Consider the following 16,407-nt stretch of genomic DNA (forward strand, 5'->3'; position numbering starts at 1 on the left):
TACCAACACTGCTGCGTGTCCTCATACACACATGTAATATAGTAAAAACAAGTCTTTTGAAAAGACAAAAGAAAAAGAAGGGTGTACCTCATTTATTAAAAAATGTGAATCCACCTGTGGAATAACTTTTTCAAACATCTTAAGCCTCACCTGGTTCTGCTTTAATGTGGACACAAGTTTCTGCAATGTGATATTTTCTTCTTCCAGTTCTGTATAGTCCTGAAGGAGTCGGGCCTCGCGGAATTTATATTCTCGGATTTCATCTTTCATTCGTATTCTCTGTAGCTCAACCATCTCATTGTTCTAAAACAACGATACAAACAATCAGTATAAAACTTCCCTATTCCAGATTTTAGTAAATGTACCAAAAACTAGTACTTAAATGTCAGAAAGATTTCTTGCATTTAAATTGGCACTTCCTTTTTAGATGACAATTTAATGATAGCCATTAAGATTTCTAAAGCACAGACACCTTGACCCAGCAATCTGACATTTAAAAATTATTCTGAAATATATTTTCAAAGAAAAAATAAAAAGCTAAGCAAATTCATGTTTATTTACACACAAAAAAATAGACTAAATTTGTGCTATTTGAAGTAACACTGAAATAATTATTTTCCTCTTTGAATTACAAAAATTATTTAAAATGATGAGAAATACAATCAGAAGAAACTTTAATGTATTGAAACCAAAGTACAGCTACAATATATTATTAAATGTAAAAATAAGCTATAGACTAGTATGCGCAGTAAGATTCCATATGTGAAGAGATGGCTCAGTGGTTAAGAGCACTTGCAGCTCTTCCAGAGGACCTGGATTGGACTTCCAGGACTCACAGGGCCGTTCACAACCATAAAAAATAATAATTTCCCCTCCCCTAGACCTCTGACAGGGGGGCCCTCCTCCACCACTATCTGGCCACCGCCTATCGGGTCTCATCAGGACAGCCTGCATCCCCTTCCTTTGTGTACCCACAAGGCTGTCCTGCCAAGGGGTAATGATCAAATCATGGGCAAAAGCATGGCTGTCAGAGGTTCAGCGGCCGTCCCCCCCCCCACCTCCCACATGGAGACTGAGCTGTCCATCGGCTACATCTGAACAGGGGGTATAGGTTTACCACATGCATTGTCCTTGGTTGGTGCATCAGTCTATGCAGGCCCTCCTGTGTCCAGATCCACAGGCCTTGATGGGTCTCCCTGTGGAGCTCCTGACGCCTCCAGGCCCTTCCATCCCCACCCACCGCCCACCACTCTTCCATACAACTTTAAACATTCTGCCCAGAGTCCAGCTGCTAGTCCCAGTATCTGTCTGGATCCCCCACTGGGTGGAGTCTCTCAGAGGACATCTATGTTGGGCTAATATCCACTTATAAGTGAGTATATACCATCTGTGTCTTTCTGGGCCTGGGTTACCTCACTCAGGATGATCTTTTCAAGTTCTATCAGTTTGCCTGCAAATTTCACAATTTCTTTGTATTTAACATTTTTAAAGTGAAGATTTCTATTTAAAAATGAATAAGGAGGGTCTGGGTACTGTGGTGCACATCTGGATTCCAAGGGTAGAGGAAGAGGGATCAGGGGCTCATGAACAGCTTGGGTTACGTAAGACCCTACCTCAAAAATTAAAGCAGCAAAAATGAACAAAATTTAGAAGTGCATACATGTGTACATGCACACACAAACAAACCTCACTTTAAGGTTATAAACATATTTGCAAAAAATTCTCCCCGAACTGTCAACAGTGATTATTTAACAGGAGTAGGGCTAAGCAGATCATAGCAATAAGAAGAGGGAATGTTACTGTAATTTTATTACCTATGAATACCCACAAAGCAGGCCCTATATAAAATTCTCCTGTTTAAAAACACCTTATTTGTGACTTCCACTCCATGTGTATTTATACTTTATTCCCTTTCCTTTCTACCTCTGTAGAAATATGCACTAATGACTCACCCATGCTAATTCATGACTGATATAATTTATCACTCTTAAGAATGAGAGAAGGAGAAACACATCTTTGTGTCCATAGTTTGAAAGATAAATAGAAGTCCTCAAATAAAAGTGGTTTAGGAACAGTTGATTGTTGGAGGAGGGTCTTATGCACTGTGCTTTCAGATGCTGATTCTAGTTACTGCCCTGTCATGGGCATCCTTATGAACTTGAACCATTTCCTATATCCGTGTGATGTAAGGAATGTTCCCCAATTACCCCTGATTGGTTAATAAAGACACTGAAGCCTGTGACTGGACAGAAGGGAGGTAGGAGGGGTTTAGGTTTTCAGGTTTGGGGTTTCTGAGGGACCAGGTATCAATTATTGGGGAACTAGCTGGTTAAAGAAAACTACTGCCGCATTCTCCACGATTGTGTGGAGAGCAGGGACTGACTCGGACATGAACTCTGGTGCACCCTATTTGACCACTTCCCCTTGGTGGGGTGGCCTGGTGACACTCAGGGGAAGAGAAAGCAAGTTTCCAGAAAGAGATCTGATAGGCTGTGATCTTATCCTGGGGGGAACAAGGTCACCTTCTGTCATAGACCTAGGGAGGGGAATAGGATGAAAGAGGGAGGGAGGAGGAACAGGAAGACACAAGTGAGGGGATAACAATGAGATGTAGCCTGAATAAATTACTTAAATAAATTTTTTTAAAAACGAAAACTGCTGCCATATTAATATCCTGCATTTAGTTAATATATACAGGATAATTAATTCATTATACAGTTGATAGTTTAAAACTACACTTTTTTCTTTCAAAACTCTCAGAACATTTAAAATTTAAGTGTACATTGATTAAACTAGTATACATTAAGACTTTGTTAGAGAAAAATACAGTATGCACCATTTGCTAAATATATTTAACCATAAGACCTTTACCTTTTTCAAGGGATGTTTTAAACAATTTATAGACCAAATTATTGAAAATGATAATATCATATAGGTAGAGGAGCATGGCTTCCAGCTAGTGGGGCCCTAAACCGAAGGAGCCGACAAGAGCACACCCTGCCTTCTACAGCCCAACAGTCAGAGGCGGCAGGTTACTGTCATGCCTCACAGGTCCATGTAAACTAGCCACACAAATGACACATGTCACATTCGTACCTTATGTACTAATCAGGCCTACTCTTCTGTGAAATCCTACATCTAACCATCTTTCCAAAACTGTACTCTGTACTTTCCAGGCACCTGTCTCGCAGCACAAACCACAGGCGCACAGAGGAAGAGGATGCGCTCAGTCCTGAAGCAACTTGATGTGCTGGGGTGGGGTGTTAGGGAGGGGCTCCCCTTTTCTGAGGAGTAGGGAGGGGCCTACAATTGGGATGTAAAGTGAATTAATTGATTGATTATTTTTTTAAAACAATTCAAACTATTTAGCCAATTTAAGGCCAGTCCAAATTAACATGAGACTCCACAAAGCCGCTGTTTACCAATGAAGTAATAACCTAAAAAAATTTATAAGGCTTAATGCATGTTGGGTACCTTATTTGGACTTTACATTCCCCCTAATAACTCATGTTTTGAGGGTTTTGGGTTGTGGTGAAACCTTTAGACTGAAGAAGTTAGTTCACTAGGGCACGTCCTTTAGGAGAAGACTGATTCTGGCACACTTCCTGGTTTTCTTGGCCTCCCATGTATTGAGCTTTTTGTTCCGCCATAAGCTCCCCTATGTGAAACTCACCTTGCCACAGACCCAGAAGCAACAGAAACAATTAACCATGGTCAGAAATCTTTAAAATCGTGCACCAAAATTAACTTTTCTTCTTTATAAAGTATTTGTGTCTGGCATTTTATCAGTGACAGAAAGCTGATTAACACATGTGGCTTGGTGAAGCAGATTTTTTTTAAAAAAGATTCTCATGTACTCAGAATAGCATGAATATTTTAAGTTCCAAGACAACCTGACCTATGTAGTAAGTTCAAAGCAAGCTTAAGTTAAATACTGATACTGAGGCCGTCTCCAAAAAACTTATCTTCAGCTGGGGCGGTGGGGGGGGGGGGGGGTAAGCGGTATATGTCTGGTGTTTCCTACAGGGCCCCATTATGCTGTGACATTAGAGGGTACAAGCCACACATGTTCTGCTCTGAATCAGACACCTACACTGGAAGGAGCAGCCCATGGGGACAGCCTTCTAGTATTAAAATTAATCATGTACTCAAGTACACTCTTCTCACAAACCATCTCACAGTGTTCAACTATGGCAACGAGGAAAAGTTAGGGGGGATGTCCAAAAAGATGCTTAAAGAGATAGGCTTCAAAACATTTCACCAGCAAATACTGATAACGAAAGATTAATTCAAATATGATGTAACTGTATTTTATCCCTTGTGCAGTGTAAAAAAAGATAGACATTGTTTTAAAAATGATGTCTCTAGCATTGTCTGGCACAGCATTTGCACAGAGTAGGTGCTTACCTAAAAGATCATCAGTGAAGGTGACTTCAGTGAATTGAAATGCAGCAGTGTTCCAATTCTCTTTGCCACACAGACTGGCAAGTTATAATTACATATGACTCTCTGCACGTACACATCCAAAGCATTTGCCAACTCAATGGTATTTCTCTCAATCTGAAGCTTAATAGTGGATTTGCCCATCACAATAAGAGAGTGGTGACACTGTCTGACCTTGGAATGACCCATTGCCCATGCTGACTGGTCCAGGCAGAAAGAGGAACGCAAACGGAATTGGGTAAATGGCAGTGCGATCGACATCACCAGCTCTAGTACTTTCTTCCTATTAATTTTAATCATATCTTTGTTCTTTCTCTAATGGACATATAGACTGAAATACGAAAAGTAATTCGTCAGCAGCCAAAGTTATACATTTATTACCTTGTATTCTTTCTTCTTCACTTCCTAATTGGTATAGAACATGCAGTTATAGTGGAAGAGGTGGTGGTGGTGGCACCTGTAGTTGGCTAGATAGAAGCCCCCAAATGTGCAGATCCCAGCTCCTGTAACCAGTGGCTGCTCCTTTACGTGGTGAGACAAATGTGCCAAACTGACTGAAGTTCAGGAATTGAGATGGAAAGTTATTCTTTATAAGCTGGATAAACTGTAAGTGTAAATCCATTGACACACACACACACACACGCACACGCACATGCACATGCAGACACACACATGTATGCACAATAAATAAATAAATAATAAATAAATAAGTGAATAAACTAACAACCAAGAAATGGCAGACACAAAGAGGAGAGGGAGGGAGACACTGAAACCAGATGCTATGCTACTGCCGGAGGCGAAAAATGTAAGGAGGGTCACGTAACAACGAGTGCAAAGAAGGGTGCTCTAGGATCTGAGAAGAACATGTTTGTGTTCCTATCACCTCTGGAAAGGTTGTCTGTGACACCTTGACCTTGACTCAGTAATTCACAGACTTCTGGACTCCACAGACATGCGGAAAAAAGTGTTCAGGGGTTTTTGTTTTGTTTTGCTTTGCTTTTTGTTTTCTTTTAAAAAGATTTTTATTTGTTTACTTTACATCGCAATTGTAGTCCATCATGGACTCCCAGTCCCACCCTCCCTCCTGCATTCCCCCTCCCCTTTCCCCTAGTCCTCAGAAATGGGGAGCACTCCTCCCCTATCATCTGACCGAAGCCTATCAAGTCTCATCTGGACTGCCTGCATCCTCTTCCTCTGTGGCCTGGCAACACTTCCCCACCAAGTGGGGGGGCACTTGAGTCCATATCAGAGGTAGTCCCTATTCCCCATATTAGAGGACCCACAAGGAGACTGTGCTGCCTGTCTACTACATCTGAGCAGAGGGTCTAGGTCCTTTTTTGGTGCATCAGTTTGCAGCACCTCCACCCCAGCCCCTGGCCTAGATTTGTTGGCTCTATTGGTCTCCTTGTGGAGCTCTGTCCTCCATTCACATCCTTCTATCTTCCAACTCTTCCATAAGACTCACGGCACCGCATCCCAATAGCACCCCATCCCAATAGCACCCCATCCCAATAGCACCCCATCCCAATAGCACTCCATCCCAATAGCACTCCATCCCAATAGCACTCCATCCCAATAGCACTCCATCCCAATAGCACCCCATCCCAATAGCACCCCATCCCAATAGCACTCCATCCCAATAGCACTCCATCCCAATAGCACTCCATCCCAATAGCACCCCATCCCAATAGCACCCCATCCCAATAGCACCCCATCCCAATAGCACCCCATCCCAATAGCACTCCATCCCAATAGCACCCCATCCCAATAGCACTCCATCCCAATAGCACTCCATCCCAATGGCACTCCATCCCAATAGCACCCCATCCCAATAGCACTCCATCCCAATAGCACTCCATCCCAATAGCACTCCATCCCAATAGCACTCCATCCCAATGGCACTCCATCCCAATAGCACTCCATCCCAATGGCACTCCATCCCAATAGCACTCCATCCCAATAGCACTCCATCCCAATAGCACTCCATCCCAATAGCACTCCATCCCAATAGCACTCCATCCCAATAGCACTCCATCCCAATAGCACTCCATCCCAATAGCACCCCATCCCAATAGCACTCCATCCCAATAGCACCCCATCCCAATAGCACTCCATCCCAATGGCACTCCATCCCAATAGCACTCCATCCCAATAGCACTCCATCCCAATAGCACTCCATCCCAATAGCACTCCATCCCAATAGCACTCCATCCCAATAGCACTCCATCCCAATGGCACTCCATCCCAATAGCACTCCATCCCAATAGCACCCCATCCCAATAGCACCCCATCCCAATAGCACCCCATCCCAATAGCACTCCATCCCAATAGCACCCCATCCCAATGGCACTCCATCCCAATAGCACTCCATCCCAATGGCACTCCATCCCAATGGCACTCCATCCCAATAGCACTCCATCCCAATGGCACTCCATCCCAATAGCACCCCATCCCAATAGCACTCCATCCCAATAGCACCCCATCCCAATAGCACCCCATCCCAATAGCACTCCATCCCAATAGCACCCCATCCCAATAGCACTCCATCCCAATGGCACTCCATCCCAATAGCACTCCATCCCAATGGCACTCCATCCCAATAGCACTCCATCCCAATAGCACTCCATCCCAATAGCACTCCATCCCAATAGCACTCCATCCCAATGGCACTCCATCCCAATAGCACTCCATCCCAATAGCACCCCATCCCAATAGCACCCCATCCCAATAGCACCCCATCCCAATAGCACCCCATCCCAATAGCACCCCATCCCAATGGCACTCCATCCCAATAGCACTCCATCCCAATGGCACTCCATCCCAATGGCACTCCATCCCAATAGCACTCCATCCCAATGGCACTCCATCCCAATAGCACCCCATCCCAATAGCACTCCATCCCAATAGCACCCCATCCCAATAGCACCCCATCCCAATAGCACTCCATCCCAATAGCACTCCATCCCAATGGCACTCCATCCCAATGGCACTCCATCCCAATGGCACGCCATCCCAATGGCACTCCATCCCAATAGCACTCCATCCCAATAGCACTCCATCCCAATAGCACTCCATCCCAATGGCACTCCATCCCAATGGCACTCCATCCCAATAGCACCCCATCCCAATAGCACCCCATCCCAATAGCACTCCATCCCAATGGCACTCCATCCCAATAGCACTCCATCCCAATAGCACTCCATCCCAATGGCACTCCATCCCAATGGCACTCCATCCCAATAGCACTCCATCCCAATGGCACTCCATCCCAATGGCACTCCATCCCAATAGCACTCCATCCCAATGGCACTCCATCCCAATGGCACTCCATCCCAATGGCACTCCATCCCAATGGCACTCCATCCCAATGGCACTCCATCCCAATGGCACTCCATCCCAATGGCACTCCATCCCAATAGCACTCCATCCCAATAGCACTCCATCCCAATGGCACTCCATCCCAATAGCACTCCATCCCAATAGCACTCCATCCCAATAGCACTCCATCCCAATAGCACTCCATCCCAATAGCACCCCATCCCAATAGCACCCCATCCCAATAGCACTCCATCCCAATAGCACCCCATCCCAATAGCACTCCATCCCAATAGCACTCCATCCCAATGGCACTCCATCCCAATGGCACCCCATCCCAATAGCACTCCATCCCAATGGCACTCCATCCCAATGGCACTCCATCCCAATGGCACTCCATCCCAATGGCACTCCATCCCAATGGCACTCCATCCCAATAGCACTCCATCCCAATGGCACTCCATCCCAATGGCACTCCATCCCAATGGCACTCCATCCCAATGGCACTCCATCCCAATGGCACTCCATCCCAATAGCACCCCATCCCAATAGCACCCCATCCCAATGGCACTCCATCCCAATGGCACTCCATCCCAATAGCACTCCATCCCAATAGCACTCCATCCCAATGGCACTCCATCCCAATGGCACTCCATCCCAATAGCACTCCATCCCAATGGCACTCCATCCCAATGGCACTCCATCCCAATGGCACTCCATCCCAATGGCACTCCATCCCAATGGCACTCCATCCCAATAGCACTCCATCCCAATAGCACTCCATCCCAATAGCACTCCATCCCAATGGCACTCCATCCCAATGGCACTCCATCCCAATAGCACTCCATCCCAATAGCACTCCATCCCAATAGCACTCCATCCCAATAGCACTCCATCCCAATAGCACTCCATCCCAATAGCACTCCATCCCAATAGCACTCCATCCCAATGGCACTCCATCCCAATAGCACTCCATCCCAATAGCACTCCATCCCAATGGCACTCCATCCCAATAGCACTCCATCCCAATAGCACTCCATCCCAATAGCACTCCATCCCAATAGCATTCCATCCCAATAGCACTCCATCCCAATGGATGCTGAGTCTCAGCATCTGCTTCCATCACCCTCTGGTGGAGTCTTTCAGAGGATCTCCATGATAGGTGCACTTCCTGTTCCTTTTCTTCAACTGCTTCTGGTGTCTAGTCTATTATGTGCCCTACTGAATGAGAATTAAGCATCTTCCCTAAGGTCCTTCTTGTTATTTAGCTTCTTATGCCTGTGTATTGTAGTGTAGTTATCCTGTATTATTTGGTTAATATCCACTAATAAGTGAGTATACACCATGCATGTCTTTCTGAGTCTGGGTTACCTCACTCAGGATGATCTTTTCTAGTTTCATCCATTTGATAGGTGTAAGATGAAATCTCAGTCATTTTGATTTGCATTTCTCTGATGACTAAGCATGTTGAGCATTTCTTCAAGTGTTTCTCAATATTCCTCTGAGAATTCTCTGACATGCATGGTATATACTCACTTATAAGCAGATACTAGCAGAACATAAAGGTCCCTCCCAGCAGGGGATCAGGAAACATAACGGGGCTCTAAGCTGGACTCTGGGCAGAGTGCTGAGAGTGGTATGGAAGAGTGGAGGATGGAAGGACCTGGAGGGGTCAGGAGCCTCACAGGGAGACCATCAGGGCTGTGGACCTGGACCCAGGAGGGCCTGCACAAACTGACGCACCAACTAAGGACAATGCATGCAGAGAAACTAGACCCCTGTTCAGATGTAGCTGATAGACAGCTAATTCTCCACACTGGGGGGAGGACTGCCACTGAATCTCTGACATGCACCCTGGTGCCCATGATTTGATCTCTGCCTCTTGGCACTGAGGCCTTGCAGGTGCACAGAGGAAGGGGATGCAGGCTGTCCTGATGAGACCTGATGGACTGTGGCCAGACAGTGTGGGAGAGCTGCACCCCACCTGCCACCCGCCATCAGAGGGCTGAGAGAGGGGATTGGGGCAGAAGGGGGAGGGAGGTTGGGAACAGGAAGATAACTGATTGAGGGGATAACAATTGGGATATAATGTGAACAAATTATAATAAATAAAATAATAGAAATATAGTTGTGGGTTTCTAGGACCCTCTGGATCCTTCTACTTTGCCATTCTCCCATGCTTCTCTCATCTAGAGTCCCAATAGGATGTCCTCCCCACTGTCCCAGTTTCCTGGTAATTGAAGGCTTTCATGTGACATGCCCCTTGGGTTAATATGCAGATATAAGTGAGTATATACCATTTGAGTCTTTCTGCTTCTGGGTTAACTCACTCATTATGATCATTTCTAGCTCAATCCATTTATCCACAAATTTCGGGAATTCCTTGTTTTTAATAGCTGAATAGTATTCCAGAGTGTATATGTACCACACTTTCTTTATCCATTCTTCTATTGATGGACACTTAGGCTGTTTCCATGTTCTGGCTATTATGAATAAGGCTGCTATGAACATGGTTGAGCAAATTTTCTTGTTGTGTGTTGGAGCATCTTCTGAGTATATTCCAAGGAGTGGAATAGCTGGGTCTTGAGGAAACCTACAAGTAGAACATTATGATAGGCAGATTTGGGCACAGGGGTCCCACTCAAACTAAGACACCAGCCAAGGACAATACAGGCTGTAAACTTTAAACCCCTACCCAGATCTAGCCAATGGTCAGAACATTCTCCACAGTAGAGTGGAGAATTGGATATGACTTTCTCACGTACTCTGGTGCCTCATATTTGACCATTTTCCCTGGAGGGGGAGACCTGGTGGCACTCAGAGGAAGGACAGCAGGTTACCAAGAAGAGACTTGATACCCTATGAGCATATACAGGGGAAGGAAATCCCCCTCAGGAACTGTCATAGGGGAGGGGAATAAGGGGAAAATGGGAGGGAGGGAAGAATGGGAGGATACAAGGGATGGGATAACCATTGAGATGTAACAAGAACAAATTAGTAAAATAATATATATCTTGGAAAAATATAGTTGTGAAACATTTCAATGGCAAGCATGTTTTTATGATTTGTAAGGCCCAGTTTCATTATCATGACTTGTTAGCAAGAGATGAGTTGCTATACCATTAAGCTCTTTCCATTTTAACTACTGAAACAGCTATTCTGAAAAAGTTATCTGGTCTCCACTTTGTACAGGTAATAAATCGGTACCTCATTTTAAATAGACACCGTCTTGTGTCTACATTAAAACAAGAATACTTTCCTTAGAAATATTGTCAATCTATTAAAATACATGTTTAAAAGCAGTTGTAGTGTTTACTGTGTAACAAAAGAGAGGAAATACTTTTAGCATAGATTTGTACAATCTGATATTCTGTTTATATTTTTGAAATTTTCATGTACGCTGAAGGCCTCAAAAAGGATGCTTAGTTACAATTCTGCTTTTCAAAAAATATTGTTTTCAAAACGACTCTGAGATTACACCTTACACCTATCAGAATGGCTAAGATCAAAAACTCAAGTGACAGCACATGTTGGCGAGGATGTGGAGAAAGGAGACCACTCCTCCATTGCTGATGGGAGTGAGAACTTGTACAACAACTTTGGAAATCAATCTGGCACTTTCTTAGAAAATTGGGAATGGTTCTACCTCAAGACCCAGCCATACCACCCCTGGGTATATTCCTGAAAGATCTCCACCATACAACCAGGACATTTCTCAATTATGTTCATAGCAGCTTTATCCATAATAGCCAGAATCTGGAAACAACCTAGATGTCCTCAACTAAAGAATGGATAAAGAAACTGTGGTACATTTACACAATGGAATACTATTCAGCTATTAAAAACAAGGGAATCTTGAAATTTGTAGGCAATTGGGTGGAACTAGAAAAAAATCATCCTGAGTGTAACCCAGACCCAGAAAGACATGCAAGGTATATGCTCACTGTTAAGTGGATATTAGCCCAACATAGAGGTCCTTGAAGAAACTACACCCAGCAGGGATTCGAGACAGATGCTGAGACTCAGCTGAATTCTGCAAGGAGCACTGAAAGTTGTATGGAAGAGTGGGGGGGTTGGAAGGACTCAGAGGGGTCAGGAGCTCCACAGGGAGACCATCAAGGCCAGAAGATCTGGACCCAGGGGTACCCTGCAGAAACTGATGCACCAACCAAGACAATGAATGCGCAGCATCTAGACCCTCTGTTCAGATGTATTCTCCATGTGTGTGGGGAGCGGGGAGAGCTGGGACTGCCTCTGACATGAACTTTGGTGCCTGTGATTTGTTCCCTGCCCTTTGGTGGGGCAGCCTTGCAGGCACACAGAGGAAGGGGATGTAGGCTATCCTGATAAGACCTGGTAGACTGTGATCAGATGGTGGGGGGAAGAGGGGCCCCCATCAGAGGTCTAGGGGAGGGGAATAGGGCGGAAGAGGGAGGGAGGGTGGGAATGGGAAGATAAGAGCGAGGGCACAACAATCAGGATGTAATGTGATAAGTTATAATAAATAAATAAAATTTTAAAGTATTGTTTTAGTAAACCTCAAACTGTTTCAGAAAGCTACTACTAAGTACTTTTAATATTGCTGTACAGGTGATGATATAAAGGTTAGACATATGTGTAAAAAAATGCAACTGGACCCATATTTGTCACCTTGTACAAAACTCAAATCCAAGTGGATTAAAGACCTCAACATAAAACCAGAGACACTAAATCACTTAGAAGAAAAAATGGGAAAGAGCCTGGAACATATTGGCACAGGAGACAACTTCTTGAAAAGAACACCAACAGCCCAGGCATTAATGTCAACAATTAATAAATGGGACCTCATGAGGCTGAGAAGCTTCTGTAAGGCAGGTGACACTGTAAAGAGAACAAAGCGACAGTCTACAGACTGGGAAAAGATCTTCACCAACCCCACATCTGACAAAGGTCTAATATCCAAAATATATAAAGAACTCAAGAAATTAAATACCACCAAACCAAATAACCCAATTGAGAAATGGGGCATGGAACTAAAAAGAGAATTCTCAACAGAGGAATATCAAATGGCTGAGAAACACTTAAAGAAATGCTCAACCTCCTTAATCATCAGGGAAATGCAAATCAAAACAACTCTGAGATTCCATCTTACACCCATCAGGATGGCTAAGATCAAAAATTCAAGCGACACCACATGCTGGCGAGGATGTGGGGAGAGAGGAACACTCCTTCATTGCTGGTGGGAATGCAAACTAGTACAACCACTTTGGAAATCTATCTGGTGCTATCTCAGAAAAATGGGAATAGGGCTTCCTCAAGACCCAGCTATTCCACTCCTTGGAATATACCCAGAAGATGCTCCAGCACACAGCAAGAAAATTTGCTCAGCCATGTTCATAGCAGCCTTATTCATAATAGCCAGAACATGGAAACAGCCTAAGTGTCCCTCAATAGAAGAATGGATAAAGAAACTGTGGTACATATACACTATGGAGTACTATTCAGCTATTAAAAACAAGGAATTCCCGAAATTTGTGGATAAATGGATTGAGCTAGAAATGATCATAATGAGTGAGTTAACCCAGAAGCAGAAAGACTCAAATGGTATATACTCACTTATATCTGCATATTAGCCCAAGGGGCAGGTCCCACGAAAGACTTCACTTACCAGGAAACTGAGACAGAGGGGAGGACATTCTAGTGGGACTCTAGATGAGAGAAGCATGGGAGAATGGCAAAGTAGAAGGATCCAGAGGTTCCTAAAAGCCTACAAGTAAAACATTATGATAGGCAGATTTGGGCACAGGGGTCCCGCTCTAACTAAGGCACCAGCCAAGGACAATACAGGCGGTAAACCTTAAGCCCCTACTCAGATCTAGCCAATGGACAGAACACTCCCCACAGTAGAGTGGAGAGTGGGATATGACTTTCTCACATACTCTGGTGCCTCACCTTTGACCATGTCCCCTGGACGGGGAGACCTGGTGGCAATCAGAGGAAGGACAGCAGGTTACCAAGAAGAGACTTGATACCCTATGATCATATAGAAGGGGAGGTAATCCCCCTCAGGAACAGTCATAGGGGAGGGGAATAAGGGGAAATTGGGAGGGAGGGAAGAATGGGAGGATACAAGGGATGGGATAACCATTGAGATGTAACAAGAATAAATTAATAAAGGAGGAAAAAAAATAAAGGTTAGACATTATAACACCGTTCCTGCGGAGTCTGCTGTATCCTACTTCCATTCAAATTAAAAGTTTAGATCTACTAACATGTCAAGCATTATTCATCCTGCGATATTCTCTTTGAAATATCATTATAGAGTAAGCACTAAAAAGTACAGGTGGGAGCTGGGACTCAGGAGGTGGATTCCTATGAGTTCCAGGGCAGCCTGGTTTACATATTAGTTCCATAACACTCAGGATTACATAGAGAGAGCCTGGCTAACATAAAACAGAAGTGTGTGTGTGTGTGTGTGTGTGTGTGTGTGTGTGTGTGTGTGTGTACCAAAATTCATTATGATAATACTTACTGTGTTGCTCAAGCATAAGTTTCCTATAACTTTTAAGAAATTAAATCCGGAATAGATTCAGGTGTCCTGATTGTTAGGGTAAGCCATAAATTCCCATGGGAAGATTAAATGCCTGAACAGAATCTTAGTCATGCAAGACCTCTCAAGCAGGATAGTCTGCAGAACTAGAGGTCAAGATCTTAAAAACTATTTTCTTAATTGTCCACTAAGCATTTCACTTGAAATGCTGACTGCATTGCTTCTCCATCTGCCCGGGCTGCACAGGGAATAAAACCTGAGCTCAGTGTGGAAGAAAAATACTCAAAATCGAGTTGGTGCTATTTTTAGTCTAAGAATCAGTATGTGCAAAACAGATTGTGCATGTGTCCTTATTCTTATACTGTAAGAGGTGGGGATAACCCTACTTAATGAGAAAGAAATTGGAAGAAGAAAGGGGTCAAAGGAGGACACAGAGCATAAAGACAACGGGGAGGGGTGGGAGGAGGGAAGGAAATTCTTACAAGTTGAGCACACAGCATATACCAGTTCTACATTTTAAATAGCTGACTTTCATTCACAATGTATTATTTGCAAATGGTAAGTGACTGGCAGCAGACTTAAAAATTAAAGACGTTGAGAGAAGTAAAGACATTATGCAAACTTACTTTTAAAGATTTTATTTATTATTATGCATTCAGTGCTTTATCTGCATGTACCCTGCATGCCAGAAGAGGGCATCAGATCACATCATAGATGGTTGTGAGCCGCCATGTGGTTGCTGGGAATTGAACTCAGGACCTCTGGAAGAGCAGGCCGCGCCCTTATCCACTGAGTCATCTCTCCAGCCCGCAAACTTACTTTTAAAATGTATTCCTTTAATTCCAACTGCCATTTCTACTGTGTCCTCAGCTATACTTTCTTACATTCTCTTAATTTAGCCTGACCATCCCTGCAGCTTCTTATTTAATTCTCCATTTGGTACTGGCTTAACATCTCCTATTACACAAGAAATTAATGTAGCACTTACATCAGACCAGAACATTGTACTTATCACAGTCCAAACCACAAATAAAGTCACAAATAATAAATAGTACTATCTTAACGTCATGCCCAAATAATGTCCAATATCTGGATACTGAGAATGTTTAAATATGCATAAATTTTTAAAGTTTTCCTCTAAAAACTGTAATTATACAACTCCTTTTCATCTTCCAATAATAACCTCAAAATGCTAATGATATATATACATACATATATAATATATATATTAGTATACATTGATACAGGATCTCACTATGTAGCTCTGGCTGGCCTGGAACTTTTTAATATAGACCAGGTTGGCCTCCAAATCACACATCTCCACCTTCCTCTGCCTCCCAAATGCTGAGATTTAAGGCATGTGCCATCAGAGCCAGCACTTAAGATATTTTTGAATAAAGATCAACTGATATTCTGAGAATTCTTTAAAAGCTGTTATAGTGTTTCTCAATATTAAATATTAATAACCCAACTTTTCAAATAGTGGAAAGCATGCTTAACAATCCTTATATAGAAGAACCACAATATATGCCTCCAACAACACATGTATTTTACTCTCTGACTGAGCATTGAAATCACAGCAGGCATCATGAACTCACAAGTGTGTGTAACACACACCTCACTTGTTTCCTCTTCAGTCTTCTAAGATGCTACTTTACACCCATACCCCCTTTGCTTCATGGATGTTCATAGAGCATTCTCCCTGAAGACCTTGTGCTTTATAGCTCAGTCATCAGGTCAGATGGTCCATATCTATACTGTTACTATTACCTATCAAATACCAACTTGGTCCCCCTTGTTTCCCTAAAACTTTTACCTTCTGGCTCCTTGTCAAAATCTTCAATCAACTAGGACTTCCAAAACTTCAAGACAAAATAAACTTTTTCTCCTTTTAAGATGAATTCTGTGGGCATTTCAACCCCTGCAAGTCCCCTCCTGTTGATACATTTTCTCCTACCATAGCCATTAGCTTCCCAGTTCATATCTTAGTTACCTACTTTGCTAGGTCACTGTCTCCAAATCCTAGTGCTTCCCTCTCGGAAGAACCCAAGGTGGAGTGAAGGTTTGCACACTTGTTCACATCTACCCAAGGCCTAGGGCTGGCATATACACGTTACACT

At 43.6% G+C, this 16,407-nt stretch overlaps 1 protein-coding gene across 10 annotated transcripts in view; it reads right to left on the reverse strand.

The window, feature by feature from the left end:
• The window catches only part of BICD1 (BICD cargo adaptor 1), a 143,737-nt gene that overhangs the window by 65,840 nt on the left and 61,490 nt on the right, over window positions 1–16,407 (reverse strand). For all 10 annotated transcript variants that reach the window (XR_014775952.1, XM_084764842.1, XM_084764841.1 and 7 more), the window contains exon 3: window positions 151–303. Coding sequence is in view for 9 of the 10 variants with exons in the window: in XM_084764842.1 (XP_084620968.1) it covers window positions 151–303 (153 nt within the window). In the remaining variant the exon portion in view is untranslated. The remainder of the gene's footprint in view (window positions 1–150; window positions 304–16,407) is intronic.

The sequence above is a fragment of the Acomys minous genome (assembly GCF_964271855.1).
Source record: "Acomys minous genome assembly, chromosome: 17".
Taxonomy (NCBI): Eukaryota; Metazoa; Chordata; class Mammalia; order Rodentia; family Muridae; genus Acomys; species Acomys minous.